Source organism: Rattus norvegicus, chromosome 14, assembly GCF_036323735.1.
Source record: "Rattus norvegicus strain BN/NHsdMcwi chromosome 14, GRCr8, whole genome shotgun sequence".
NCBI classification, from domain to species: Eukaryota; Metazoa; Chordata; class Mammalia; order Rodentia; family Muridae; genus Rattus; species Rattus norvegicus.
The window spans coordinates 40,808,637-40,836,334 of record NC_086032.1 but is presented as its reverse complement, the minus strand read 5'-3'; the positions used below and the strand labels follow the sequence as shown (position 1 = coordinate 40,836,334).

At 43.9% G+C, this 27,698-nt stretch overlaps 1 protein-coding gene across 9 annotated transcripts in view; it reads right to left on the bottom strand.

The window, feature by feature from the left end:
- Atp8a1 (ATPase phospholipid transporting 8A1) overlaps positions 1–27,698 on the bottom strand; it is a 242,534-nt gene that overhangs the window by 75,131 nt on the left and 139,705 nt on the right. For all 9 annotated transcript variants that reach the window (XM_039092730.2, XM_063272922.1, XM_063272923.1 and 6 more), the window contains 2 exon segments: positions 18,739–18,877; positions 13,045–13,109 (listed from right to left, as the gene is read on the bottom strand). In XM_039092730.2, the coding sequence (XP_038948658.1) occupies positions 13,045–13,109; positions 18,739–18,877 (204 nt within the window).

Below are 27,698 nucleotides of genomic sequence, written 5' to 3'. Positions count from 1 at the left end.
TTAGCTGTAGCACCATTAAGGCACTGAGTAATTTTTAAGCATGGAGATAAATTTCACCCAGACACAGTGGAGCTCACTTTTCTCTGGTTTTATTTTAATTTACCACAATCTAAGGACACTATTAAAAAGATAACACACACACACACACACACACACACACACACACACACGATAGCTAAACATACTTTATTAGCTGCTCTGGTGGCTTGTGGTCCTACCTCATCGTCATTTAACACATGAGTTTTATGACCAAATGTTTCATTCTTCCTCTACCCTTTTATGATCTCTAAATGTTCACGCCCTAAAATTGCAAATTAACAGAACATTCCGGGAACATTTTTAATAACACATTCTGACTATATCAAGTATGGACAACGTTAGCACGTTCTTAGAGAGTGAGTTATGACTCCTGTAATAACAACTTGGATAAACCACTGGGTATTACTTATTTTCCTACAACATGTTACTGATCCAGCGGAACACTGGACATTCCAAGTACGCCTACGCAATGCATATATCAACCGCTCTTCCTGCTACTGCAGGCCAGAGTAAAAGGATACACACCCGAGAGTAGGGAGAAACTGCATTTATACACAACTGGGCCATTTAGTATGCATCTCAGTCAGGAAAGCTAGCGTTCTTTGACATAGTTTTTGATTGAAAACCTTTGGTGTTTCTAAATTCCTATCCTAAATTAGGATGTAATATTTAAAAACATATGTGTAGAGAACCAAACAATATAAAGTTTTTTTGTTTTTTTTTTTTTTTTTTTGCAAAATGGGTAAGGGTAGACAGAAAGTGAAGTCATTAAAAACATATGGTCAGTGAGGTCCTCCAAAGTAGCTTCGTGGAAGGCAGCCAAACGATTGTATTTCATCAATGCATATTGCTAAAGATAATGGGGGGGGTGGGCAAAAAATATCCCACTCTTTGCTGATATACAAGTATGGGTCTTCCTGAATGAGGGTAGATGTAAAACACTGTAGTTAGGAAAACCGGTCCAGTCTCCCAGAGGGGTCATGCCATCTGCGAAAGGTCAAAGGTCACAAAATGGAAGCAGGTAAGAGAAGGGAGTTGGAGTGCTGGCTAAATTGCTCTTGGACTCTCAGCGGAAGTTAGAGATTCAGGATCATGATAGATTCCATAAGGAAAATAATTCCTTGGAAGCATGTAGTCTCGCTCGGGGTAGAGAAGAGAGGAAGGAAGGGAGAGGAGTGTGGAGTGGGTAGCCAGTCTGTGTTTTGGTGTTGGGGTCAGCGTATGCAGTAAAGAAAGATCAATCCAGGGAAAGGAAGGAAGAATGAGGTGGGGACGCAATTATATAATTTAAATAGTTCTGTGGATAAAGGCTTTTACCAAAGCCATCGAGGTAATTATTTTAAACCACCACTGAGAGTCTCCTAAACACTTATTTTGAGGTTGGTATTAACTATTCTCCAGCGGTGGCTGTGATTCAGACGGGGAAGGAAGCATTCTTAGAGGGGCTGGCTTCGGCAGCCATCCAGCCTCTCCTACTGCATTCAGTTCAGCCAGGATGAGGTTGCTCAGAATATACCGATGGTCTTGGGAAAATAAGCACTAATCAAATTACCGTATCAAGGGCCTGGAGAAGGTAAGTACAGGGGGCTAGGAGAAGCTGTTTCCCAGACACAGAGAAAACGAATGCTGGACCCATTTGCTTAATCATTTCAATTAATGAGAAGAGGAATATGGGAGAGTCATTATGCAGGGCTTCCTTAGGCAGAGCCCGAATGCACACTGTTCTTATTATTCTTTGTGTGTATTTAATAACCTGTATGCACGGTTCTCGTACAGGCAAACCCGAATTCTAGGAATTTGCAGAAGAGCATTCTCTGTGAGCTGCTCTGTGTCCCGGGCAGGTGACTGAAAGAATAAATGAAGCAAGACGGAAGATACATCGATGGTTCTCAGGATCCTGTGGCTGAGTCATTCTCTCACTAGAGAAGGTACAGCTACTCAAAGGTAGATCCCAACTGAGATAAAAAGCACACTCTGGATCTGGAGTAGTGGAAGTGGAAAAGTCAGGGTCCCTGAATGTGGATCACAGAAAAGCTGTCATCTCAGGCAGGGGAAGAGACACAAGTGGACCAACAGCCCCATCCCTACCTATAGGAGGGGAGGACACCTGGCACCTCAGGCAGTCTTCACAGACTGTTGTTGGATGTGATGTTGTTCTGACTGCCAGAGGCATAAGTGAGGGAGACAGAGAGAAGGCAAAAGGCCAGGAGCCAGTCCTCAGAAATGTCAACAGTTTGTGGGGAGCTGTGCAAGGGAGCAGCCTGGTTAGAAAGCACTTATCCGTAATTCTAGGTCTCAGGGAAGAGTGCAGATGTCTAGGCGGAATGAGGTAAAGAATATTCAGATTTGAGGGCAGGGGGATTTCTTGAAACAGAGACACCACGAATCTGTGAACAATTTCACTCAGGGTTCTGTGCAGCAGTTGGTCTTGCTGTGCTGTGTTTACTAAAGGGGACATATTTAATTCCACAAAACCAAACAATGTATGTGTTTGATGGGTCTTTTTCAACCCTGTGCTCTGGCTGCCAGCAGATATGGTCTCAAATTAGGGGGGTGGAAATTAAATGATTTGTTCAGGCAGCATTTTTTACCTTTTAGCAATGCTTACATTTCTTACCGGGCATAAGCAGTGTACCTTACAGGATCTGAACAACCTCTACCACAGGGAGTTACAGGAGAATATCTTGGCTTCAGGTAGAGAACAGTAACACCTTTAGCTATGTGAGGACTTGGAGACCTCGCTCTGAAAGAACTTTGCTAGTGGTACAGGAGAATGGAAGCTCCAACATGCATGAAAGAGAACTCACTGTGGTTTCAAACCTGTCTAAACTAGTTTCCAAAGCAATACAAAACGTATTGTATTAGACTCAGGGGACACATCAAAACAAAACCTGAAGTAGCTCAAATTTTCTTTTTTTCCCCCTTTCTTTTCTGGAGTCAAGTCAGTGACTTGCTTATTCTGGATTCCTTTCAGAAGCCATTTACTGATGGCTGGGTCCCAAAACAGTGAGGTTTGTCTGCATAAAACATGTAAGTTGAGCCCAAAAGGGTATAGATGACAGCTTCAGCATTTATATCCCGAATGTCCTCTATGTTATAGTAGAAATTTACACAGTGTTAGAAGGTCAAATACAGGTAGAAAAAAAAATTAGCCATTCCATGAAGGGTTTTCTTTTACTAGGGTGTTGGGATTTTTTTCAATGCTTGTTAAATTAATCTCCAATGTGGTCAACAATTAATTTTTCATAAAATATATCAAAAAAGAAATACCAGAATCTATGATCAAAGTTATGGTTGGTTTGGGGCCATATTCTTCAACTAGAGAAAGGGAAGCAATTTCAGAGCAAGGTGGCTGTGCAAAGTTCTCTCTCACAGAAGCCAGCAAGGAAGAGATCTGCTCTCCTAGGAAAAACACCGCTGGAAGTCACAGGAAGAATGGAGGAGGCCATCACAGCACTTCTGCATTGCTGACCAAAGCAGGGTGCAAAACGAAGGGGAGACTAGGGACATGGGAGGAGCAGGGGGATTTGAGTCCGACTGGAGCCTCTAGCCAGCTGAGAATCAAACATTCAAACCCAATTAACATTTGCCGTGAACGTTGCCTACCTAGAGAGGAATATTCTTTGTGTCGAGTTATTTTCAAATAAGAATGTTAAAGTAGCAGGAGCTATGCCGAATGCCCAGGAGTCCACTCCTTCCCTCCCTTGCCAATTGTAAACCAACAATGTGCTTACTAAGAATCACATACACTTAACCCCCTTGTGGAACTCTTGTTACTCATGGTGAACCTTTGCAGATGGCAATCCCTATCTAAGGCATCTTAGAAGAACCATATAATCTCATTTACTGAAAAAGAAGGGGGTGCGGGGTGGCAGAGGTAGTGTACAGCTACCTCTGGCTCCCACAGCGTGGCTATCAGCACTTGCTACATACTAGCCACCATGGTCAGTATTTAATGGGCACTGTTGTGTTTAATCTGTATAATAGCATGTCTAGGACTTAGATATTTTCATGACTTCTATTTCACAAGTGTGGCAGTTGAAGATAAGGACAAAAGAAACCCATCCCGTGTATTATGCTCTGGAGTCAAACAACTAAGTCCCCAGACCACCTACCTGTCTGTGATTGGCCTAGAGTGGATCTAGATCCACTTCTAGATTCCTCAGCTGCAAGAGAAGCCTAAGAATGTGCCTGTTAGCATTTCCAGGTGAAAACTGGATTTCCTTGTGCTCAGTCTAGCACTTGGTACAAAACAGATTTAATAATTATAAGGTCTTTTCTCTGAGTAGACGAGTAATGCACGGAATCCTGGATACATGACATCCTGTCTTGGCAGGTTGTAGAACTTCTAGAACACAATAACTAGCTGGTAGATGAATGCCACGAGGGGCAGGCCTTTGGAGGGTAAAGCCTGGCCCAGTTTCGGGTCCCATCCTTTGCCTTCTGTTCTACTAAGACACAAGGAGAAGTTGCGTCATCTTGCATGCACGAATTCTGACATACCTTCACACTACGTACTGTGATGGATTCAAACCACGTGTCCAGCAAATCCTTCCTCCCTTGGTGTTTTGTTTTTTTTTTTTTTTTTTTTTTTGTCGCGGTATTTTGTCATGACATTGCGAAAAGCAACTTGAAGGCATGGAAAGTCAACAAATTCTACTTTTCTAGGAGACAGATAATACATAAGTTCTCAACACAACAGGTTGGGTATCTTGAGTAGGCTGGATGGGAATGACTGTAACATCAGAGACAGTCTAGAAACAAACACACCCAGAGGAGCAGAGGGGGGTGGAGCTGGTTGGAACTAGGGAATCTGGGAGCCTTTAACTGTGAGCAGAGGGGATTTATTTCTCTGAATATCATTCTTGTTAGCTGAATCAATGAACTATCTCTCCATCTGTTCCCCAAGAGAAAGCCAGGCAAAAGAAAGAAAGGAGTGGGCACTAGAGTAGGAATGTATCTAAGATCCATGTATTCCTTCCGGGAGAGTCCACAGTTCTCATACACAAGAGATGCTAGATACACGTAAGGCTCAGGAGACCCAAGAATGATGGGCCTGGAAGTTACAAGTGGCTTAAGAACTAACAGTCTCTTAGCAACTTGCCCTAGATTTGACAGGAGAAACCAAGGTGCAATTTTGAGCTACTGCAATGAGACAAGTCTTCAAGATTTCTCTAATCATGTAAAAATTTAGTTCAAAGTTACTAAAGAACGAGCTAGAGCGACCACTCAGCCGTTAAGAGCACATGCTGTTCTTTTAGAAGAAATGGGTTTGAGTCCCAGCAGCAGAATCACTTAGGGCTAGAACATTAACTGTTTAACTCCTGTTTCAGGGGGACCTGACACCTCTGGCTTCCACAGGCTTATATGCACACACAGACTTATACACAGAATTAAAAACAATAAAAATAAATCCTAAAAATAAAAATAAAAAAGCAACCAAACAAGTACAGAAAGAGGAACAGCAAACAGATACCAAATCACTGGGAGTATTTCTAGAGCTCCACAGCGCTGCGATGCCAGAAAGACTCAAGTAATCTCACAATTACCTTTCTTAATGGAACATAAACCTGGTCTTCCCACAACAGTTTTCAGTAATCTTGGGAGACTTTAATTAGAATTTGGGAAGTAAAAATAGGTCACAGTATTGCATTCCTGTAGCTCTTGCCTCACTGTTCAAATGCTTTCAGTGTTAACCTATTTTAAATAAAGAATTGTATGATAGAAAGGTTTACAGGAAGCGTACGAAGGATGCTGTGGATGAGTCAGTATGTTAGGGGTTCTGAGAGGTTTGTGGGATCCTGCCTGGGCACTGGGTGGGGCTAGGGCAAAAGCATATTCCCATGAAGCCAGCATATTCAAATTCCTGACTCTCTTACCAGAACTATGCTCAGTTAGAGCGTAATCAGGATTCCTAAGAGAGCTGGTCAATGAAAGGCAATAAAAATCATACAAAGTATGGAAAAGCGTCTGTTTATTACTTAATAGGTAACTTGGAAAGTCTTTTCTTTGTGTATGTGATATATGCACATATGCTCATGTGTGTGTGTGTGTGTGTGTGTGTGTGTGTGTGTGTGTGTGAGAGAGAGAGAGAGAGAGAGAGAGAGAGAGAGAGAGAGAGAGAGAGAGTGTGTGTGTGTGAGATCTGGGAGTCAATGTTTAGATGACTTTCTCCCCATCTTGTTTGGTGAGACAAGGTTTCTCATTGAACCTGGTCTTGCTATTTCAGCTAGGCTAGCTGGCCAGAAAGCTCCACAGATCTGTGTTTCTTCTCTTCTAGGGTTAAAGATATGTGACATCATGATGGTTTTTAGGTGGATACTGGAGATTCAAACACCAGTCTGTATGAGTGCAGCCAGTGTATTATCCACCGAGGTGTCTCCATAACCTGAAGTTCTTATTTTTAAATGTAAAAAGTTCAACAGGTCTTTCTGCCTCTTTGTCTTGTGCTGGCCCCCCAGTAGTAGGAGTAATTGGAGACAGGTAAGCCTGTCAGGTTTCCGTTTAGGTCTGAAGAATGAGACATTTGTTGGGCATATGTCTTCTTTATCTGGATGTATGCATTTATTCAAAGGCTTTAAAAACTGGCCAGAGGGTGTTTTGTTTTGCTTTTGTTTGCTTTCTTTCAAGAAGGTTGATGACACCAAAACCCAAGACATGGGAAAAAGCTAGTGCTGCTTTTAGACAGTCTGATTCTGGGAGACAAACGGTTCCTTTATAGAACCACCAGGAGAAACTTCCCCTCCCTTTCAGATCTAGCATTTCCCTATGTAACTCAAGTTGGCCTCAAACTTGTTATCCTCCTGCCTCTGCCTCCTGAGTGCTGAGATCACAGGCTATGCCAACTGAAGAAGGAAGATGTTTTAGATGTGATATTTTTTGACCTTCAGAATATAATTCTTTATAACAATGTAACATGAGACCTATCATTTGCACTTTAACATTAGTGTGATAGCAAAATTGGACACTGTATATAGGAATATGTGTCTCTCATATGGAAGACAATTGACAGCTAGAACTTACTGCCTCATGAAAAATATTAAAGATGGAAAGTGATACTTATTATAAAAATGCTCAGTATTATAAATGCACAACAGAAAGCTATTGGACTCGCACCCTTTCCACCACATTTTATGACACCTCTTTGTATGTCCCATACTCTGCTTTACACATACTTTGCATGTCCCACGCATCACCATACCAAGGCTCTGCCCAAGGTAATAGTCTCATATATATTGGCAGCTAGACTACGGCTCTGAGAAGCCGATTTCAATGTTTAAGGTCCCACTGTGCTGTTTCAGAGGACAATTCCTGAGCACTTGACAAGCCACACATTCATAACTTCATTCCTGAGACAGTACATTTCTAGGTTTATTATTTGTTAATTGTTCTCTGTGCTCCTGGAATGATCACCCCCAGCCTTCTGGCTGTCAATCAGTACAGTCTGAAGACAGACTGGCTGCCTTTCTTCCTCTCTGCAATGGGGAATATAGATAATAATTTACCCACAGGCATTCTAGCAGCTCTCAGGATTCGCCTGAACTCTGAGCCATTGGGTTTTTATGAGGGATCAGAAGGCGCAGTGCAGAGAGATGCTTCATCTCCTGCTGAGAAACAAATAAGTTCATCCCAGGAGGTCTGACCCCAGACAGCCAGACTGGTACATTCACCATTTGGCTCCCAGGGAGAAAAAGCTTCCTCAGTCATTGTTTGGAATACTAGCAGTCAGGATTGCAGGCAAATGAGTGCTAATTCCATGAGCCACAGTGTCTGCCTCCTACCATGAACTACTTGAATTCATAAGGAGACTTTAGATATGATGAATTAACTTAAATTGGAAACTGATGCACTTTTTCCTTTTTTTTTTAAAAAGGGAAACCCTTAACTTAAAATTATGTGGTGACTTAAACTGCTCCAGTATTTATCTGGTATTTACTACGTGTTAGGTAATTTGCTGGGCACTGGGAAGGATAAGCCAGAGCTTTCAGTGAAATCCTGTGTTCTTGGGAGTCTCCGCTCTCTTATTTCTTGGAAAAATAGGAAGAGAAAGTACTTTTGAGGTGTTTCCTCAAAAAGTACTTGAATTTGAATTTCCACCTTAGAAGTCTAAAAATAAAAATAAACACCACCATCTCAACAATATATGACTAGCATGTGTGCTGGTTGCATTTGTCCACGTGACATACCTAGACACACCTGGGAAGAGGGACTATTGGCTGAAGAACTGCCTCCATTAGACTAGCTCCTGGCTGTGTCTGTGGGGGCATTTCCTTCATCGCCAGCCCATTGTGGGCGGTGCCGTTCCTGAACACGTGGGGCTCAGCGATATAAGAAAGGCAGCTGAACAAGCCAGGAGTGTGCTAGTGAGCAGTGTGCCTTGTGGGCTTTGGTTCAGTTCCTGCCTGGCTTCCCTTGCTGATGTGATGGGCTGTAACCTATCCGCCAAATAAACCCTTTCCTCCCGAGGTACATTTGGTCATGGTGTTAATCACCACAACAGAGAGCAAACTAGGATGCTGTATAATGGCTATTTTTGATAGTTCCCTTTCAAGTTGTCATTTACAGCACTGGCTATCTAAAACACTTGAATCAATGATTATCTAGGAAGTACATGGGCATGACAGAGAATAATAAAATAAAAGCAGGCATGCTGGCACAAGCTACAGAAGAAAAAGCCCCACCCCAGCCCTGTTTGGGGACACTCCTGGTGGCTCCTTTTCCAAGGATCATGGGGTCAAGCCTCCCAGTTGTCCTTACACCACATCCTTGCCCCTGGGGCCCTGCTTCCTTCCTCCTGTACATTTTTACATGCGATCCATGCCTCCTTCCAAACATGCCTATATGTCATTGCTGTGACATATACCTCCATTGCATGAAGTTGAGGACTACCTCCTGTGTGGGCATGTTCTCCAGTTTGCCACGGTGGGACTCAGATCACCATTCCAGTTCTATTTCTGTCATTTCCTTCTAGGTGCCTTGCAAGTACCATGCCACAGTTAGCAAAGATGAAGTAGATTCGTGATGTCCATCACACAGACACAACACTGGCTAAGGTATAGCAAGTGCAAAGAGCAATGCCTTAAAAGGTGAAAAGCAGCCTGGGATAAGGGAGGCAGCCCAAGAATGAATGGGGGTGACTCACAACACTGGGGATGTGCAACCTGAGGAGGCCACCCCTACAGGAACCACAGTGGAACTGTAGAGACACCAACTCACCCAGAAAACTTTCAACCCAAAATTTATTCTGTCTACAAGAAATGTAGGGACAGGGAATGGAGCGGAGACTGAGGCAATGGCCAACCAATAACCAGCCCAACTCTAAACCCATCATGGGCAAGCACCAACCCCTGACACTATTAATGATACTCTATTATGCTTGCAGACAGGAGTCTAGCAGGGCTGACCTCTGAGAGGCTTCAGCCAGCAGCTGACTCAGATGGATGCAGAGACCCACAGTCAAACAGTGGCTGGAACTCCTATGGGACTGCTATGGAAGAATAGGAGGAAGGATTGCAGGGCCCCCGAAGTGGATGGGAATCCCGCTAACCTGCACCCCTGGGTCTCTCAGAGTCTGAACCACCAACTAAAGAACATATATAGTCTGGCCTGGGCCTCCCACACATATGTAGCAGACGTATAGCTTCTTCTTCACATGGGTCCCAAACAACTGGCGTGGGAGTGATCCCAAAGGTGTTGCCTGTGTGTGGGACATGCTCCTCTAGCTGGGCTGCCTTGTCTGGCCTCAGTGGGAGAGGACACACCTAGCCCTGCAGAGACTTGATGTGCCAGGGTGGAGGAGTACTCAGGGGAGCCCCCACCTGCTCAGAGGAGAAGGGGGGAAGGATTGTGGGAGGGGATGACTAGGAGGGGGAAGTAAGTGAAGTGAATTTAAAAAAAAGGAAAGAAATAAACATCTCCAGACAAGTAGCTAGTTTGAACTCAAGATATTGCACCAAAAGGCCAACCTCCCTCTTCTATTCTGTCAGATCACCAATGAAACGGCCTAAAGTCAGTGCTCAGCAAAGTGAATGACGTAGTGATTGATTGATTTTTTTTCTAAGCCTGTCACCAGCTCTGCAGATTCTGTTTTATAGCCATGGAGAAATTCTACATCAAACAATGACCGACTTCTTTGAGGAAGCGACTTAGATCCTGAAAGAAGAGTGATTTGGCAGCCACAGGAGTTTAGATTGCTTTTTTGCCCTCTTTCTCCTCTCTCTGGTAGCGTTTAAGGGGCTAGCGTCAATGGGGTGGCATTCCATTTCTTTTTGCCTCATAAGTTTTGAGGAGATTAGGCAGTTTTCGCTCACATGCTTCTCTGTCAGCCACAGCATCACCTTCTCCCCAGGGGCAGATACACACCAGGGCTCAAGCGGAGCCCTGAACAGGATGAGGAACAATGTAAAGGTTTTCTGGGACTGCCAACCTCTGACACGATGAGCCTGGTGTCAGCTTTTCCTCCAAAACAGCTGCTGGATAATATTTTACCTCCCACCATTCCTTCTCCTTGATAGAAAGGAGCGAAAAGGGGGCTGGGGATTTAGCTCAGTGGTAGAGCGCTTACCTAGGAAGCGCAAGGCCCTGGGTTCGGTCCCCAGCTCCGAAAAAAAGAACCAAAAAAAAGAAAGGAGCGAAAAGGAGTGAAGGAAAGTGAGCACTATCGCACGGCTGACCTGATGTGGACGTTCCTCGGAATGAGACCATATTTGGATGTCTTTGGAGTACAGAGGTACTGAGGAGAGAGGGCTCAGTTTTTTTTTCAGGTTTTTCAGTGGGTCACGAAGCACACCACCTCACTCATGATTAGTGACTAGATGATAGAATTACTTATCGTTTGAGTCTGAGGTGCTTCCTGTTTCTAGCTGTATGACGCTATCGCAGTGTTGCCAACTTAACAAAATATAGGACCACCTGGGAGATGGTCCCAGACATTATCTTGGTCACCTTAAGGAGATGGGAAGGATAGGTCCACTATGGGTGTCATTATTCCTTAGACAGGGGATCTTAGACTGTATAAGCTGGAGGAAGCCAGCAAAGCCTTCAAATGTATGCATGCATGTGCTGCTTCTGACTGCAGATAATACGGAACCAGCTAGTTCAAGCTCTAGCTGCCTTGAAATTTCTGCCATGGTAGATTGAACCTTGAACTGTGAGCTAAAACAAACTCCTTATCTGATAAACAAAAACAAACAAAAAACCCAAAACACAAAAAGCAGTGTCCAGAGTGTGGTATGACTTCTTTTATTTGTTTTTAGATTTATTTATTTTATGCATATGTGTTTTGCTTCCATGTATGTAAGGCATCGGATCCTTTGGAACTGGAATTTGTGGTGATTGTAAACTACCATGTGCGCGTACTGGAACTGAGCCTGGGTCCTCTGTAAGAATCAGAGTGCTTTAACTGTATTTTTTTTTTTAAACAGGAAGGAATATGGACTGGTAAGAAGTAAGAAGGCTCACTGAGTTAACAGTGCTTGCTGCCAAGCCTACTGACCTGAGTTTGATTCCCATGTGGTGGAAGGATAGAACTGACTCCTGCAAGTTGCCTCCTTGCCCTCTGGCTTCCACATACACGTCTTGGTATACTCGTACATACACATTAAATATAGAAATGTAAAAACAACAACAGCAACAACAACAAAACAGAATAACATCTCCACGGATAAACACCTGTCACATATAGACTAGCTGTCCGGATAAAGGCACAAGCAGTAAGGTAGATTTAGATGCAAACACAGATGGTCCACTTTCTACCATCTGTATTGTTCTAGGAAACTAAAAACGTACATGGTGTGTGACAAAAGTCCTTAACAAGTTATAACCTTATGTTCAAGTTCAATATTCTCCTTTCCATCCTCCAAGGACGACTCGACCTTCCCTGTTAGGACTTTCTGCTTCAAACATTCTTCCCCGCTCAGTGAGTCCCCTCTACCAGATTAGCTATTACCTTCTTTATAAATGCATCCTTATACATGACAGGAGCCCCACGGCAGACATCTTCTGAACCTATGTATCGGTTTTGTGCTGCTGTTATTTGTGGGCGTTTACTTCACTTTTTACGGGTCAGCTGTTAGGGGGCAGGACTGACTTGGTCACTGTTCATAAGAGAATATCTTGGTTTTGGCAACTCAAAGCTGATACACAGGAATTCGGGGAGACGGCGGAAGGGTGTGTGATGCGGAACCACGGTGATAGTGCCACAAAGCTACACACATTATAGGATATTCAAAGATTTTACAAGAAGGGGAAAGGTATCAGGATTTAAGGGTGACTAATGAAAACATCTGCAATCAAGTGATTTCTGTGACACATCCAACTTGTAGACATTGTCCCCCAAGCCTCTCCAGAATCTCCCAACACAGGCGGGGTAGCTTTGCAGCTTCACCCAAACCCCTAATTATCAGGTTTGCTCCGCTCCGCTTTTTGCGTCATGATAACTATTTTAAGCAGCGGTAAAATCATCACCTCGCCTGCTTTGTCTTCCACCTTAAGCTACAAGTAGCCACCTTGACTTTAGAGCATTTACAGGTCATTTGTCCTACATAGCATTCTGTTAAATATTTCATCCTAGTAGTTAGGGCATTAAAAGGGGGGGGGGTGGGAATCACAAAAACAAAACATCAAGATCCCTTTGTAGCCAGCATGGTGATTTTGTGTTGCTTAGTATAACTCCGAAAAAATTCTCAAAACCAGAGAAATGCGTATTAACATTGGACACCAAAGCAGATACAAAAGGCTCAATATACAAAATGCAGTATTCTGAATGAATGAGTTGCGGTCCGCTGGCAACCCACCGACCCAAAGTTTTCATGAAGCAGCTTCTCTGTCACACAGCATTAAGGACATTTGGCAACTGTCAGTTTACGTTAATGCTGTGCAAAGCTGTACACATCCTCAAAGCAGGACAACGGCAACAGAGTCTAGAAAGGCATCTTCTAACCTCATGCATGTGAAGTGTTTGCACGGATTTCTGTGTAAGCAGGAAGCAAGAACAAAGTCACTTACGTCAAGAGAGCCTTCGTTTATAACGATCATTCCCATGTTCCTCCTCAGAAGTCTACAGGAGTGTCCTGGGGGCACACAATCAGGAGATGTGATTAGTCTCTGGAAAGAAATGAATCGGGTAAGGCAATGACACGAACAAACACCTAAAGAGGGTGTTATGGAGAGGGAAGGGTTTCACTTGTTTTCCTGACTAATAGGAGGGTTAAAACGAAATGTTCTTGCTGGGCATTAGGACAGGCGGGCAGGAAGGCCATCATTTGAAGCTGTCTGGATAAACAATATGGAACAATTGTGTTTAGCATCTCTGTTAGCATTTTGTCTCAGTTCTGCCCCACAGTCACCTGGCAACAACCAGGTGTGCCTGACTCACTATAAAAGGAGCTGCTTGCCCCCTCTTCTCTCTCTTTCTCTTACCTGCTTGCTCCCACTCTCTCTCCATTCACTACCCCAATTCCCTTCCTCATGACCGGACACACACACACACACACACACACACACACCCCTTCCTCATGACCGGACACACACACACTCACTCTCTCTCTCTCTCTCTCCCCCCCACTCCCCCTTCTGCCTCTATTACCCTGTCAACGCCCCTCCCCATACCCTGCATAAACTCAACTCTATACTATTCCATACTGTGGTTGGTCCCTCAGGGGGAAGGGATTCATCCGCATGGGCTCATCCCCATACCTCACCACACATCCATAAAACATATTCCCCCCTCTCTTTATCTTTTTTATAAACACATCAATCTCCATGTCCAGAAAGCTGCCAAGCTTATGTACAATATCCTTGGAGAGTAATGGGCCACTGGACGTTTGCCAAGCAGGGTTCAGGATGGTGGGTGACTCTCTTGGAGCCGCTCACCCCCACCATCTCCCTGTCTTGGATGGTCATGGCATCATCCTCTTGCCTTCTTTCTCTTACTTTGCTGTATTCCCTCTGCTTCAAAGCCACTCCTGTGTTAAAATCCATGTCTGTCTATTTTATGCTGGCTTTGAACAGTTGATATAGCTGATGGGACACAGGCTACCCTGGCAGACTCATCTCACAGTAACAAAGATTACAATGGCGGCGTTTCCGCTCAGTGCCTCTGTAATCTCAGGGTCTTACTCAGCCATCCTCACAGAAGCCTCCTCCTGTGGCAGCTGGAGCCAAATACAGAGACCCACAGCCAGAAATCTATGCAGAAAATGAGAGATCTCAGCACACTCAGCCCTACATGGGATGTCTCCATAAAACCCCTGCCCTCAGCGCCTAGGGAACCCTGGGGAAGAGCAGGCAGCGGGAGTGTAAGAGCCGGAGACCGAGGACACCGAAGAACCAAGGCCCTCTGAACCAACTTACTTACGCACGGACTCACGGACACTGAAGCAGTGTGCACAAGGTGTGTAGAGGTCTGCACCACGTGAGGGTGAGGTGGGACCTAGAGCTAAAAGGAGTGGACACAAGTCCTCATTCCTAACGGGAAGCTAGCTCCAACTGGTAAGTACTTGCAAAGGAAAGCCTAGTTTTCTCTAAGGGAGTCTCAGTGGGGAAATGAGCCACTCCCAAGGGTCGATGGTCAACAGAAAAGCAGTTCAATAGTATCTTTGGAGTCTCCTTGTCTCAAAATGTCAGGACAGAGCCTTAGAATGTTTTCACATTATGATTTTATTATATTTATGCATTTCCTCTCTCTTTCCTCTACAGATCCTGTGTGTGTGTGTGTGTGTGTGTGTGTGTGTGTGTGTGTGTGTGTGTGTGTTATATATAAAATTATGGTTTCTAGTTTAGTGTGTGAATGAGTGGCTTTCTGTCTATATCTGTTTCTTATACCTTTTTGGGGCTCTTTTCCTTTTGTTTATCTATTCTGATGTATTAGTTTTTGTTTTATCTTATATTTTATTATTATTCCTTAGAAGGGCTGCTTGTTTACTAATGAGGCAGAGCAGGGGCGGATCAGATGGGAGAGGAGAGGAGACAGGGAGAAACTGGGAGTAGAGAGAAACCATAATGAGGAAACATTAAGTGAGAGACACTCTCTTCAATAAAAGGGAAAAAACGGGGAAGCCAGTCACCTCTCACCATTATTATCATTGGTTAAAGCCATCATAGCTCACCCCCTGCCCCCTGCCCCCAGATCAATGTGGCATCACCCCCACTGGCCACTTTGCTATGCTGCTTTCCAGGATAAGGCCAATCTAGCACTCAGAGATTGTGTCCACAGGAAACTCACGTCTTTTCCTGTTTCCTTCCTATACACTAAGAGCAGTCCAGAGGCCCCGTCACCTACAGCAAATTCTTCCTTCTCTTCTAGGTCTTCCCAAATGCCACCTTCTGCACGAGCTCTTCCTGATTTCCCTCTGTGCAATGTTCTCTTTCCTCCCATTTGGGGTGTGTGTGTGTGTGTGTGTGTGTGTGTGTGTGTGTGTGTGTGTGTATTATGTATGTATACACATGTATGTACAAGCACATGGAGGCTGAAGGCCAAACGTGAGTGCCATTTCTCAAGTATCTACCTTTTGTTGTTGAGATGGAGTCTCTCACTGGTTTAGAGCTCACCCTGAAGGCTAGGCTGGCTGGCCTGTGACTCTGTCTGCCAGCTTGTCACTGGGATTACAAGCATGTACTATCACAGATGGCTGTTTTACATGGGTTCTATGGGGTAAGCACTAACCGAGTTGTCTCCCCAGACCCTTGGCTTTTTTTTTTTAAATAGTAATCATTACTCTTTAAAAATGTTCTGCTTCACTGTCTGTTTCCCTGGCCTCAGTTCACATGATAGATTTCTTTTTTAAAGTCCCCTACTGTTTCTTACACTTAACTGGAGCCTAGTACTACAGATGTGATGGACATTGGCTGGGTGAAAAATCCTCTCTACCATTTTCTGAGAGAGAGAGAGAGAGAGAGAGAAAGAGAGAGAGAGAGAGAGAGAGAGAGAGAGAGAGAGAGAGAGAGAGAGAGACAGATGGGGGGGGATCATGAGAAGGGAGGAAAATAATCTTGGGAAAGAGGGAAACAGAGTAATAGACCCTTGTGATAAGAAAGCAGAACAGGCATACTGTCTAGGGGAAGGAGGGGAACCAGCCAGAGGGGGCAGGAGGCACAAGAGGGCAGGGGAACAGTGGAGAACAAAGGAAAACTTGCACGTTAAAAAGCCATAACAAAACCCATTACTTGTATGCTAATCGAAAATATTATAAAAATCAATCAATAAATCTTTATTAATTATACTGGCCTTGTGATGGTTAGCCTTGGTTGTCAACTTCACTACATCTGGAATTAACTAAAACCAAGTAGCTGGGTACCCCTGTGAAGAATTTTTTTTCTTAATTAAATCACTGACATGCAAAGCCTACTGTAATACGGACCTTTTTGAGGTGGGAAGATCTACCTTTAATCCGGGCCATCTGTTGGCAGCCTATATAGGAAGCTAGTTCTCTTCCTGCCTGCCTGTTCTCGCCTTCGCTAGCAAGCCCATACCTTCCCTAGCATTAGATTCTATTTCTTCAGGACTCCAGCATACACTAAAGACCAGCTGAGACATCAGGCCTTGTGGACTGAACAACTCACTATGGATCCTTGGACTTTCCATTGGTAGACAGCCATTGTTGGACTTGCTGGAGCACAGCCGATAAGCCATTCAAATACATCCCCTATATCTATATATCTGTACATCTAGAGGGATGGAACTTGTAGAATGAATATATATACACAATAAATATAATAACCATATATAAATTATATGCAATATTTAAATTATATATTCATTCTGTAAATTGTCTTCCTCTAGAGAACCCCTAGCACCGATATACTTAGACATTTATGTTATAGTCTAGTTTTTATGTTCTGAGGATAGTTTCATCTGACTGATAAAAGTTCTAATTGTACTTGAGCTTAAGAGTACTGAACATCAATCTTGTAAAGTGTGGTTCCATGCCACGTGAGTTTTGTATGTAATGGCATGATCAGTATAGAGAAGGGGCCATTCATGGTTACAGAACTGGGAGAGACAGATTCTTCCTTTTCCACACTACTAGTATCCCAGGTTTTAACAGCAAATACTTTCCTCTCTGTCAGACTCGCATCACAAATCACATTGTATTTCTGCCTTCCTCAAATTTATATGCTGAGGCCCTGACTCCCCCCGTGTGACTGCATTTGGATATTGGGCCTCTTCAACTCTCATGCATTCCCTCAAATGTCCTATTTCTACTTTCCAAGAATGTGATAAGTAAACTTCTGTTGTTTAAGCCACCTAGTCTCTGCTATAGCAGCTTCAGAGGACTAATGCAAACACTTTACAAAAAATGGAAACTGACTGTAGGGTGAGAGCAAACCGAATCATGTATGTTAGAAACACCTCGGGCCACAGTAAGAAGAGCTAGCATGTTAGCATGTCACTGGCCCAGCTTCTAGACTTTCAAAGGTAACTGCAGAAACGTTACACAGACCTGCCGCTTACGGATGGACTGTTCAGACAGACAGAGTGATGTGTGGTTTTATAGATACAACCACTGCCACTTTAAAGGGGGCATCGCGGCCACTAGCAAACAACTCGGTGAGCCTAATAACCTTACACATTTACAGTCCTGAAATATCAGATCTTAAAATATCTTGTTATGGACGGGGAGAGGTTGCCTCCTCTCACATCCTCTCTGGTCCCAAGTACAGCAGAGATCTCAGCTCTTGTGTTCCAGAAGAATTCACACTGGGGGACAGGTGTGGCAAGCAAGGTGTCAGGTTGGAGGTGAGAAAGCAAAAGTGGAGAGTAAGTTCCCTCCTCAGATGGGTGGCTCAGCGGAGTGGCAGAGGTGCAGGGACGCCACTGGTCCCCAGACTTACAGACATCTTGGTCTTACCCCTCTTGCCATCTGTTGAAGTTCTCAGTGCTGTGATAGACACCAGAACCAGAAGGAACTTGGAGAGAAAAGTTCTTCCAGTTTTATACCACAGCCTATCACCTAACAAAGCCAGGGCAGGAACTCGAGGCTGGAACTGAAATGGCGGCTGTAGAAGAACACCGCTCACAGCCTTTCTTCCCCATGGCTTGCTTAGTCTGCTTTCTTAGGTCATTTAGGACCATAGGCCCCAGTGACAGACAGCACCTCCAGGAGGCCAGACCCTTCCACATCAGTCATTCATCAAGAAAATGCCCCATAGACCTGTCTACAGGCAATCTGAGGCAATGGACACATTTTCTCAATCAAGGATCATCTGCCTGGATAACTCTACCTTGGGTCAAGATGACAGGAACCTAGCTAGGACACCACACTGGGACAGTCTGGGATAGGAAGGTGCTTTCTTAGAAGTTACCGTTTTCTACAGTTCAGTCCATTAAGATTAAGGTATAATTTTTATGTATTAGTTATTAGATTATGTATTAATTAAATGCATTAAGTTAAAGATTACATGCTAATCATTAGGTGTTAGACTATGTATAAGGTTGAGAAGTTCACTAGGGGAGGTCAGTGATGCCATCCAGGTTGGAGGATAGGGCTTCTTGTGAGGGGTTCAGAGCCCACAGTTTTTCCTACAGCTCTGTCCCTCCTGTTCAATCTGCTCAGATTAACTATCTCATGCTAGAATGAAAGCCCTTGTCCCTGCTTCATGGTTTGTTTGTTTGCTTTAAAAAAATCTTATAATTTATCTTATTAAAACATGTCCTGTTGGAAGGTTATCAGGATTCAAAATTTGAGTGGTGTGAATTACCAATATTAATGGCAGTTTCTTGCTTGTCCCCAGTAAGGATCCATATTTTGATGTCAGCCTTCATTAGAGTTTCTATGGTTTCAGGCACTTGGTCCTGTAATTTGTCCTCAATGGCCGTAGCTCCAAGTAGCTGAAGATTCTGGAAAAAAAAAGTGTTGAAAATTTGAGGGGAGAAAACTCCTTTACTGGGTAAGAACAAAAGCTGAAGTATGTTATTTTAAAAAACCAGAGACAAAGGTAATTCAGGGACCTGGGCGTAAATCCCAAGCCTCCTGCGGTTTTCTCTCTTAAGGATCCTTGACTTTAATCCAGTCGTTTTGGCTGAGAACAAGATTCCCTGAAGCAGTTTTACCTTAACTTGTTCCAAAGTAAGGGTCTAATTTATAAAATAAAAACAAATCCCAAATCTCTGTCTTGTTTCTATCTCTGTCTGTCTGTCTGTCTGTCTGTCTGTCTTGCTCTCTGTGTTTCTTTCTCTGTCTCTGTCTTCTCTGTCTCTGTTTCTCTGTCTCTGTCTCTCTTTCTCTCTCTGTCTCTCTCTCTGTCTCTCTCACCCCCCGTGTCCCACACACACACAGGGGCATTAAAAAGTCAGCTAAAAAGGAGTAGGTGGCTCCTAGAAACGAATCAGGGAGAAGCAATTTTGACCCGTTTATAAAGGATGAAATTTCACTTTGCTGTAGTGTCAGGAAATACCCAAGAGAATTAAAAGTGATTGGGGGGGGGGGAGAATAAGTCATGTGATAGCATGAGTCTCCAAGAAAATACAGGTTGAGTGCTTTCCACACAGTTCTAGATTTGTGCGCTGGAAGGCGAGACCAGCCTAGGGCTCCAGTGTATAGGGCGGCACCTTTCTTCTAAACTGTATGTCAGTCAACAGAGTAGGGATGCTGCAGTTTAGTTCTGGGACACCACAATACAGCAAAGAGCCTAGTGAAGAAAGTCACACGAAAGTCACTGTTTTCTCAGCGAATATGTGTGATGCTTATACTACCCTTTAGCCCACATAGTCTATGATACCATCATGTACGAAAACACAATGCGAGTATTTTAATGAAAAAAAATTACTTATTGCTTAAAAATGCCAATGGTCACCCGAGCCTTTTGGAATCAGGATGTTTTTGCCAGTGAGCATCTTGCCTTGATGCTGATGGCTCCTGACACCTCGCAGAGTCTTGCCAATTAAAATAAAACAATGGAATCTGCCATTGGTTGGTTACTCCTCCCATGAGATGTTTTCTCTGAAGTCTGCAGTGCTGTTGGGCGGTCTTTTTATTCACAGCAGAACTTTTCCAAAGTTGGACTTACTCATCTCAAACCTCGTCACTGCCTTACCAACCAAGTCTCTGGAAAATTCTAAATCCTGTGTTACCATTCCACCAATTTTCACAGTGTCCTCCCCAGTAATAGATCCCACTGCAAGAAAGCATAGTTTCTTCTTGACTACTAAAGTTTTCCCTGTGACTACAGAAATTCATTTACAGCCTCCAGATCTTTTGCTGTGCCTCCCCCATGTGCAGCTATCCCTTTCTGGAAGTCTTGAACCCCCGAGAGTAGTCTGAGGGCTGGACTTACCCTTTTCCATGGTCCCTTAATGTATTGTTATTTTTACGACATATTGTGAAACACAACGGCATCTAGGATGGTGAATCCTCTCCAAAAGCTTTTCAACTTCCCCAGACCCACCAGAGAATCAGTATCCACTGCACTGATAGCCTTAATGGAAGGTTTTTCTTAAGTAGTGAGACTTAAAAGTTGAGTTTGCACATTGATTCGTGGGCTGCACAGTGAATGTTGTACTGGCAGGCATGGGAACATTAATCTTCTTGTGTTTATAAGTCTGTTAAAACCATTGCGTGACCAGGTGCATTGTCAATGAGCGGTAAGATTTTGAAATAATTTTTTCCCCCGAGCTGTTATGTGTCAGTAATAAACACCAAATGTTCAGCACACCGTATAATACACAGAAATGTCACACAGGCTTTGTCATTACACATATAGGTTACTGGAAGAGTACATTTTCTATAGTGCACCCCTTAAAGGCCCCAAGACTTCCAGGATGGCAAGTGTGCACCTGTTTACCTTAGTCACCAGCTGTATCTGACCCAATGTGTCCCTTTGAAGTCAGGCACTGATTTTTTTTTTTAAGCTATGAATAATCTGGGTGGCTTCTTTTTCTAATTAGAAACTTGTTTGATCCTCACTGAAAGTCTGTTTGCAAACGTAGATCTCATCATCAAATATTTCAGCTAGACTTTCTGGATATCTTCTGCATCTTCTGCATTGGAGCTTGTTGGTTGACCTCAACCCCCATGTACTGAGACAGACTCCTCAGTTAAAGCCCTAGGCAACCTGCTGGCTTTGAACTCTTCTCTTCAGCTCCTTTATTTCTATTGCTTTCACAGAACTGAAGAGGTTAAAAGCTTGCTTGGGAGTGGGGGTGGGGTGCTGTAACCACCAATGCCAAGAGCTTGCTTTGAATTAGGTTTTGGCTTATAGGAATGTTTTAGCAGGTTTGATCTCCTAACAAACCCCTAAGATGCTCTGCACATCAGCGTCGGGATAATGTTTGGCTTTTGTATCACTCATGTGTTCATTGGAACGGGACTTGAACTTCCTTTAAGAATGATAGTCAGGACTTGGCTATTGGGTGAAAAAAGAGAAGCTTTTAGCCTTTCTTGGCTTTAGATGTGCCTTCCTTGCTTAGCTTAACAATCTCCAGCTTTGGGTTTAAAATGAGGGGCCTTCAGCTCTGCCTTCTGCCTAAAAGTGACAGGAGAGTGAATCTACTTTTAATATTGTGGCTCAGAGAGCAAGCAGGGAGGGAGATAGAGGAATGGCTGGCTGATGGAGCCACAAGAACGCCACGTTTATTAAGTTTATGATGTTTCAAAACAATTCCCATAGCAAAGGTTACTGAACACAGATTACCATAACAAATGCAATAATCAAGACAAGTCTCATTATTATGCAACAGTCAAGACAAACGTCTCAGGAATTACCAAGGCTTAGCGCTAAGACATGAAGTGAGCACATGCTACATGTGTATGCAGTTTATGCCTGCATCAGCTGGGGGTGCATGCAGCTGCAATAGAAAACCCTTCCCAGTGATGTAGGGGAAGGCTTGGTTTTTCTCATGTACATAGGTTTGAGGTAGGTAGTGAACTCAACTACATCTCCATAGTCAACACTAAACTCCATCTAATATTTCAGAGTGGTTGTCCTGGGCACAACTAAAATGGCTACTCTGAGGTCAAGAGCAAGGAGTCAATACCAAGGATGTCTGTATCTCATTTGGTAAGCAGAGCACAAGCCCCAACGTATTTCCAAACAAGGCCAGTTGGACAGGCTCTGTTACACGGCTGTCCCTAATTATGCATTTAGCTTTCCTAGTCTCCATGCAGAAGGATGGGTGGGAATGAGTGCTAAATTAGCCCTCCAATAGCCTTGTCCACAAGTGATAGAAGGCCAAGTCTATGTAGATGGAAGGTACTTGTACAGTATGTCTACACATACAGCCCCACCGTTTCCCTCAACCTTTGTCTAGTGACACCTGACTCATACAATGAAGCCAAATTCAAATGTTACTACTTCTTTTAGCTCTGTGCTCAGAATTCTGCTAACTTTTTTTTTTTTTAACACACGTTTTCATTTACCACGCCGATTGAGCCCTTACAATAGAAAACTCTGAAATGGTACAAAATCTGTACGTGTTCGAGTACCAATGTGATGTCACAAATGGGAAAACTTACACGTGATGTCGGGTGACAGGTGGCAGTCAAACTGTAGGTGCAATAAGATGTGGATAATTAGAATACATAACCACCTTCAGTCGTGTGAGTGAGGGATATATGAAAAAAAATGAATTCCGTGTTAGCATTTGGGTCTCATTCCCAAAGATTCTTACTATGTAGGTAAGTCCCAAATCTGGGAAACAAAACAAAACAAAACAGCAAACAAATCCCATAGACACTTTGGGTCTGAGCGCGTCAGGCATGGGACACTCAACCTGTGTTAAGATCAGGCGTTTGAATGTGGGACTCTGGGAGGTTTGCTGAAACATGGGGTCGGTTATTTATCTTTTCATCCCTGTGCACTGAGAGCGAATCCCTGAGTGACAAACAAGACAAAATCCAACCCCAAATGTTCCAAAATATTGCTACCATTGAGACCATGTTTTTCTCAGCCTGTTCTGAGTCCCCTGGACGGCTGTCAGACACTCCTGATATACAATATTTAGCATGACACAGAAATGGAAAGGCATCTTTCCTTTTTTCTTTTTCTTTTTCTTTTTTTCGGAGCTGGGGTTGGAACCCAGGGCCTTGTGCTTGCTAGGCAAGCGCTCTACCACTGAGCTAAATCCCCAACCCCGGCATCTCTCCTTTTTAAAGAAGATAGTATTATATCATCTCTCGTATCTAGTATCTAGTATCTCTCAGAGCCTGATGAATAATTATCACCAAGTTCAAGGAGAAGGGGCAGACAGGCTTACCGTCCATGATGCGGCTTTGCTGTCTGTTTTCCAGCTCGCACACCGAGACGCCATCAACTCTTGGTATCTACTTTAGGGTATTTGCCGTTACATCATTCTGGCTCATAAACCCTCGAGAATAAAGATGCAGCTGTGCTCAGATCTGAAATATTCTATGGGAGGTTTGATTCTAAGGGAGGCCCTTTTAACATCAATGGAGATTGTTCAGAAAGAAACCACTGGAAGTGTCCAAACTAAAAAAAGACCATCTTTTGTAATGTGTTTCACGAAACACTGGGGTAACTAGATAATTAGTGTGAGTCACGATACAAACAGCCATGTGAGTTATATGAACACATATATTTGTGTAGTTCCCAGCTTTACTCTCGGGAGGAAAATGAGCTCAGAAAATATATAGGTACACATTACCACACACAAAGCTATAAAAATGAAATGACTTCACTGGAGAGATCATGTTGAAATCATATTTGAAAGAAGGAAAGAGTCTGGTTTTATCCTGGCAAAGGGAGACATTTTCAAGCCAAGCAGAAATAATGTAAAGAACCAAAGACATAGGGCCAGTCAGGTACCCACGGAGGCGTGAGCAGGATAGCATGGCGTGTGTAGGTGGCTATCCTCACAAGAGGTTTTACACGTGTGACAAGCGTGTGACAAACAGTTCTGAGCATCCAGCAGAACTGCAGCTGTCCTAACTGGGTCTGAACAGAGAAGTGCTGTACCCCAGAGCTGTTTGCTTCCCGAGTCACCAGTGAGAATGGCAGTCACCTCCGCCAGCGGAAGCTCAGCCGCCTCCTGTCCTTTTCCTCTGATGTCATTTACTGTGAGAGTAGGATCTTGAGTGACAGGCTGCTTTGCTTTTGGAAATTAATACGTTTAGCTACACAGCTGTCATTAGGAAAAAAAGGAAAGATGTGAACTTTGCGTGCTTTTCCCGATCACTGCACCAAAGTGTTCAGGCAGTAATCAATTTCACCCCAAATAATGTATTACCCTACACAGATGGTCATTAATGGCTGCTGTGGGACTTACATATTCAGAATGTGTTGAAACATCAGGAAATTCCCATGGTATTCATGGAATGAAAAAAATCCTAAATGCTAATTTTACTTTCAAAATGTCATCACGCCAAATGTTATAAAGGTTTCAGGTTGATGACTCTTTGACATATTATGCATTTAGTTATCAAAGAAAAATTGTGAAATAATACTTACTTACCCACCAAAGCCCTCAATAATCTTATTTTTTCTTTAGGTGTCTCTAAAGTATCCAGTCTTCTTAAAAGGGGAGACAAATGTAAAATTTCTACCCCAGTGAACATAAAAACTTTCATATAGAATATTTGAGAACGTCAAGTATATGTCAGTACCATGTATTAAGACGGCTATAGAAACCGTGGTTTTCCTGTCAAATGCACATACTCTGCTGAGCGACAGCCTTCAGAGTAACCTACACTTTCACATTAGCGAGCAGGTCATCAGTATTTACACTGTTAGGCTGTAAATGGAGGAAATCAGAATTCACGCTTCTGAGGGTAACAAGGTCTGTGTGGCAGCAGTCTCTAAAGATAAAGACGCAATGCCGATACGCAGGATGTTACCCCTGGAGTAAACACACACACAACCTAGCAAGACACAGCAACCCTGATGTCTGTGTAAAATAGGACTGCGTCTGGGAAGGTGAGGGTGAAGGGACACCTAGTATTTCCTAAGCAGAAGAAAGGCTGTAGATGCAAGGAGGTTGGATACTCTCTGGAGTCAAAGAGAGGAACAGCTGAGCTATGACAGGAGCAGATCATCAGCCCATGCCAGAGGACCCAGGTGGGAAGGAAACTGATGCAAGCGTCAGGTCTTTAAACATTTGCCTCCCACACTGAGCCTTCTGCTCATAAGAGCGCTTTTCAGTCCCAGTTCTGAGCCATCCTGATAGGGTTACCCTAGTCCTTCTTCCCACATGCAGATCCCAGTTTCATAGTTACAGATTAGCTGCTTTACACAGGTATCCTCATCCATCCATCCATCCATCCATCCATCCATCCATCCATCCATCCATTCATAAATATCAAGGAAGGAGGGAGATCGCAGCAAGATATTGGAGATACCATTGTGAGCTCTTTCCATCATGAAATTCATAAGTTATCAAGCAAGCCAGGCATGGTGGCTCATGTCTGTAATCTCGGCACTCAGGACACCGAGGCAGGAGGACCACAGTGAGTTGGAAATGAGGTGGGGCTAAAGTAGTGAGTTTGAGAGTGAAAGCCCGTCTCTAAGAAAAAGAGAAAGGTATCACTGGAAACGTTTCTATTAAACTCTGCCTTGCTCTGCCCTCAGTGAGGGTACCTCACCTTAGCAGGCATTAGAATCCTCAGGGGTCCAGTGACACACCACGGGGCTCTGCACATGAACTAATTTCTCATTTGACCAGAGCTCATTGGAGGCCTGGGAATGTGCAGTTCCCTATAGTGTTGGTCTGAGGACCTCACTGTTGGTCTGGAGACGGATGGTCAACCTGCTTTTCTCTAAAAAAACATAAGTAGTTCAGGCTCAGAGAGTCGCAATTCTCTGAAGGAACTGAGTCCTATCATTACCACATAAAAACAGCTAAAGACAGTATGTAAACAGACAGAGGTAGCCGTGCTCCGGCAAAGAAGGGTAGAGGGTGAGTGCGGGCACCGGGCTGGCACGAGCAGGCCTGTGAATGCAGAACAGAGGTAGTTGTTCCGTCTCTGCACCTGCCTCCTTCTCCATGGAATACTCTGGCCTGGTCTAATCTCTCCCTTTCTCCTTGGCCTGGCTTCCGGTCTTCAGTTCCCAGGCCTTTACCCCTCCCTGCAATCCTGCACTTCAGGAAAAGCTTCTTAACTGTATGTAATAGTTTTCATCAGAGAAACATTGTTTCACATTGTAGGAATGCAGTGTCTGGGGACTGAGGACATGGCCCCGCTGATAAAGTGCTTGCCGAGATACCATGCAGATCTGAGCTGGTCTCCATGATCCACCTAACATGGATGATAGCCAGAGGTCGCCTGCCTGTCACCACACAGCGGCATGGTCTGGTGGGTGCTGCTCTAGAGGCTGGTGCCCAGTTAAGAGGCCACAGTTCTTCAGTCTTAAACTTTGGTGATCCCGGGGTCGGGCTGTGCCTGGAGCTCACATCCGTACCACAAACTAATTCTCCAAGCCAGCCAGGCTCTTCTGTGGTCTGCACTGTGCAGACACTGGCCTCTGGGCCTTTTCTCCTCGGCATCCTTTAGCGCGCCATGTTGTGGGTTCATTTACAAAAGAGCTCCTACCTCTTCCCTTTTAGTTCAAGCTGGGTTACGGTGTTTAAACTAAGGACATTAATTCACAGGAATGCTGGCTGGATGCTTCTGGAGACATCCATGCAACTGGGTCACTCTTCTACGGCCAAGAAAAAGGCTTTGACTTGATATTTTCCTTTGAACCGCAGAAATTACTTGAACTCATAAAGCCAAGGACTTGGCAAGTAAGACCAGAGCTCCGCACACCCAGCTGAAAAGAATCAGGCTTTGAGAAGGGATTTGGGTGTGGCTGGCAAAAACAACACTCTATCTTATCGGAGTCAGACGCCTGCCCGCCTGCCATGCCAAGGGTGGAAAGTCAACCGAGGGGAGCTGGTAAGAGGGGAGCACTTCTACCACAAAAGGGAGCGTGTGATCAGAAACAGCAGGAAATCGCAGGTACTCTAATTCGAAGGGAAACCATGAACATCGTATGTCCATTTTTTTAAGGCGTATACTACAGGGTATGGGCTGCCTCGCTTAATTAATGGAGTGGTCCCGAGTGAGCCCACTCTTATCCCGAATGCTGGTCTAGTGATTATAAAACTGCACACTTTATTATGCTTCTTTTTTTCCTTTCCAGTATTTTTATATATTATTTTCTTTAGTATTTTTATATATTATTTTCTTTTAAACCGACCTGGCAGCCTAACACACAGACTCTCCACATGAGACTGAAAGTAAGACAGAACTTTGTTTTCAATCCCTGTCCGGCCAGCTAACAGCGTAGGTATATCCTGTAGTGAGTAACTTAAGCTACCCAGGAAGCTACTTTCACAACAACAAGAAGAGAGCGAAATTACTGATTTAATAGTACTCTTCGGGGGATGAAATTAGATCGTACTAAACTTTTTTGTGTAGTATACAGTAGGGAAAAAATCTCGAGTATTTTTTAACCTATATGACGGACATCGTCGAATAGGTATGGCTCCCACAGATTCCTGTGTTTGAATGCTTGGCCACAGGGAATGGCAGTATTAGAAGGTGTGGCCTTATTGGAGGAGGTGTGGCCTTGTTGGAGAAAGTGCAGGAGAGCTTTGAGGTCTTCTATGCTCAGGTTCCTACCAGTGTGGAATCCAGTCTCCTGGCTGTCTTTGGATCAAGATGTAGAACTTTCAGGGCCTCCCACACCATGTCTGCCTGCATGGCGCCATGCTTCTGCTACGATGA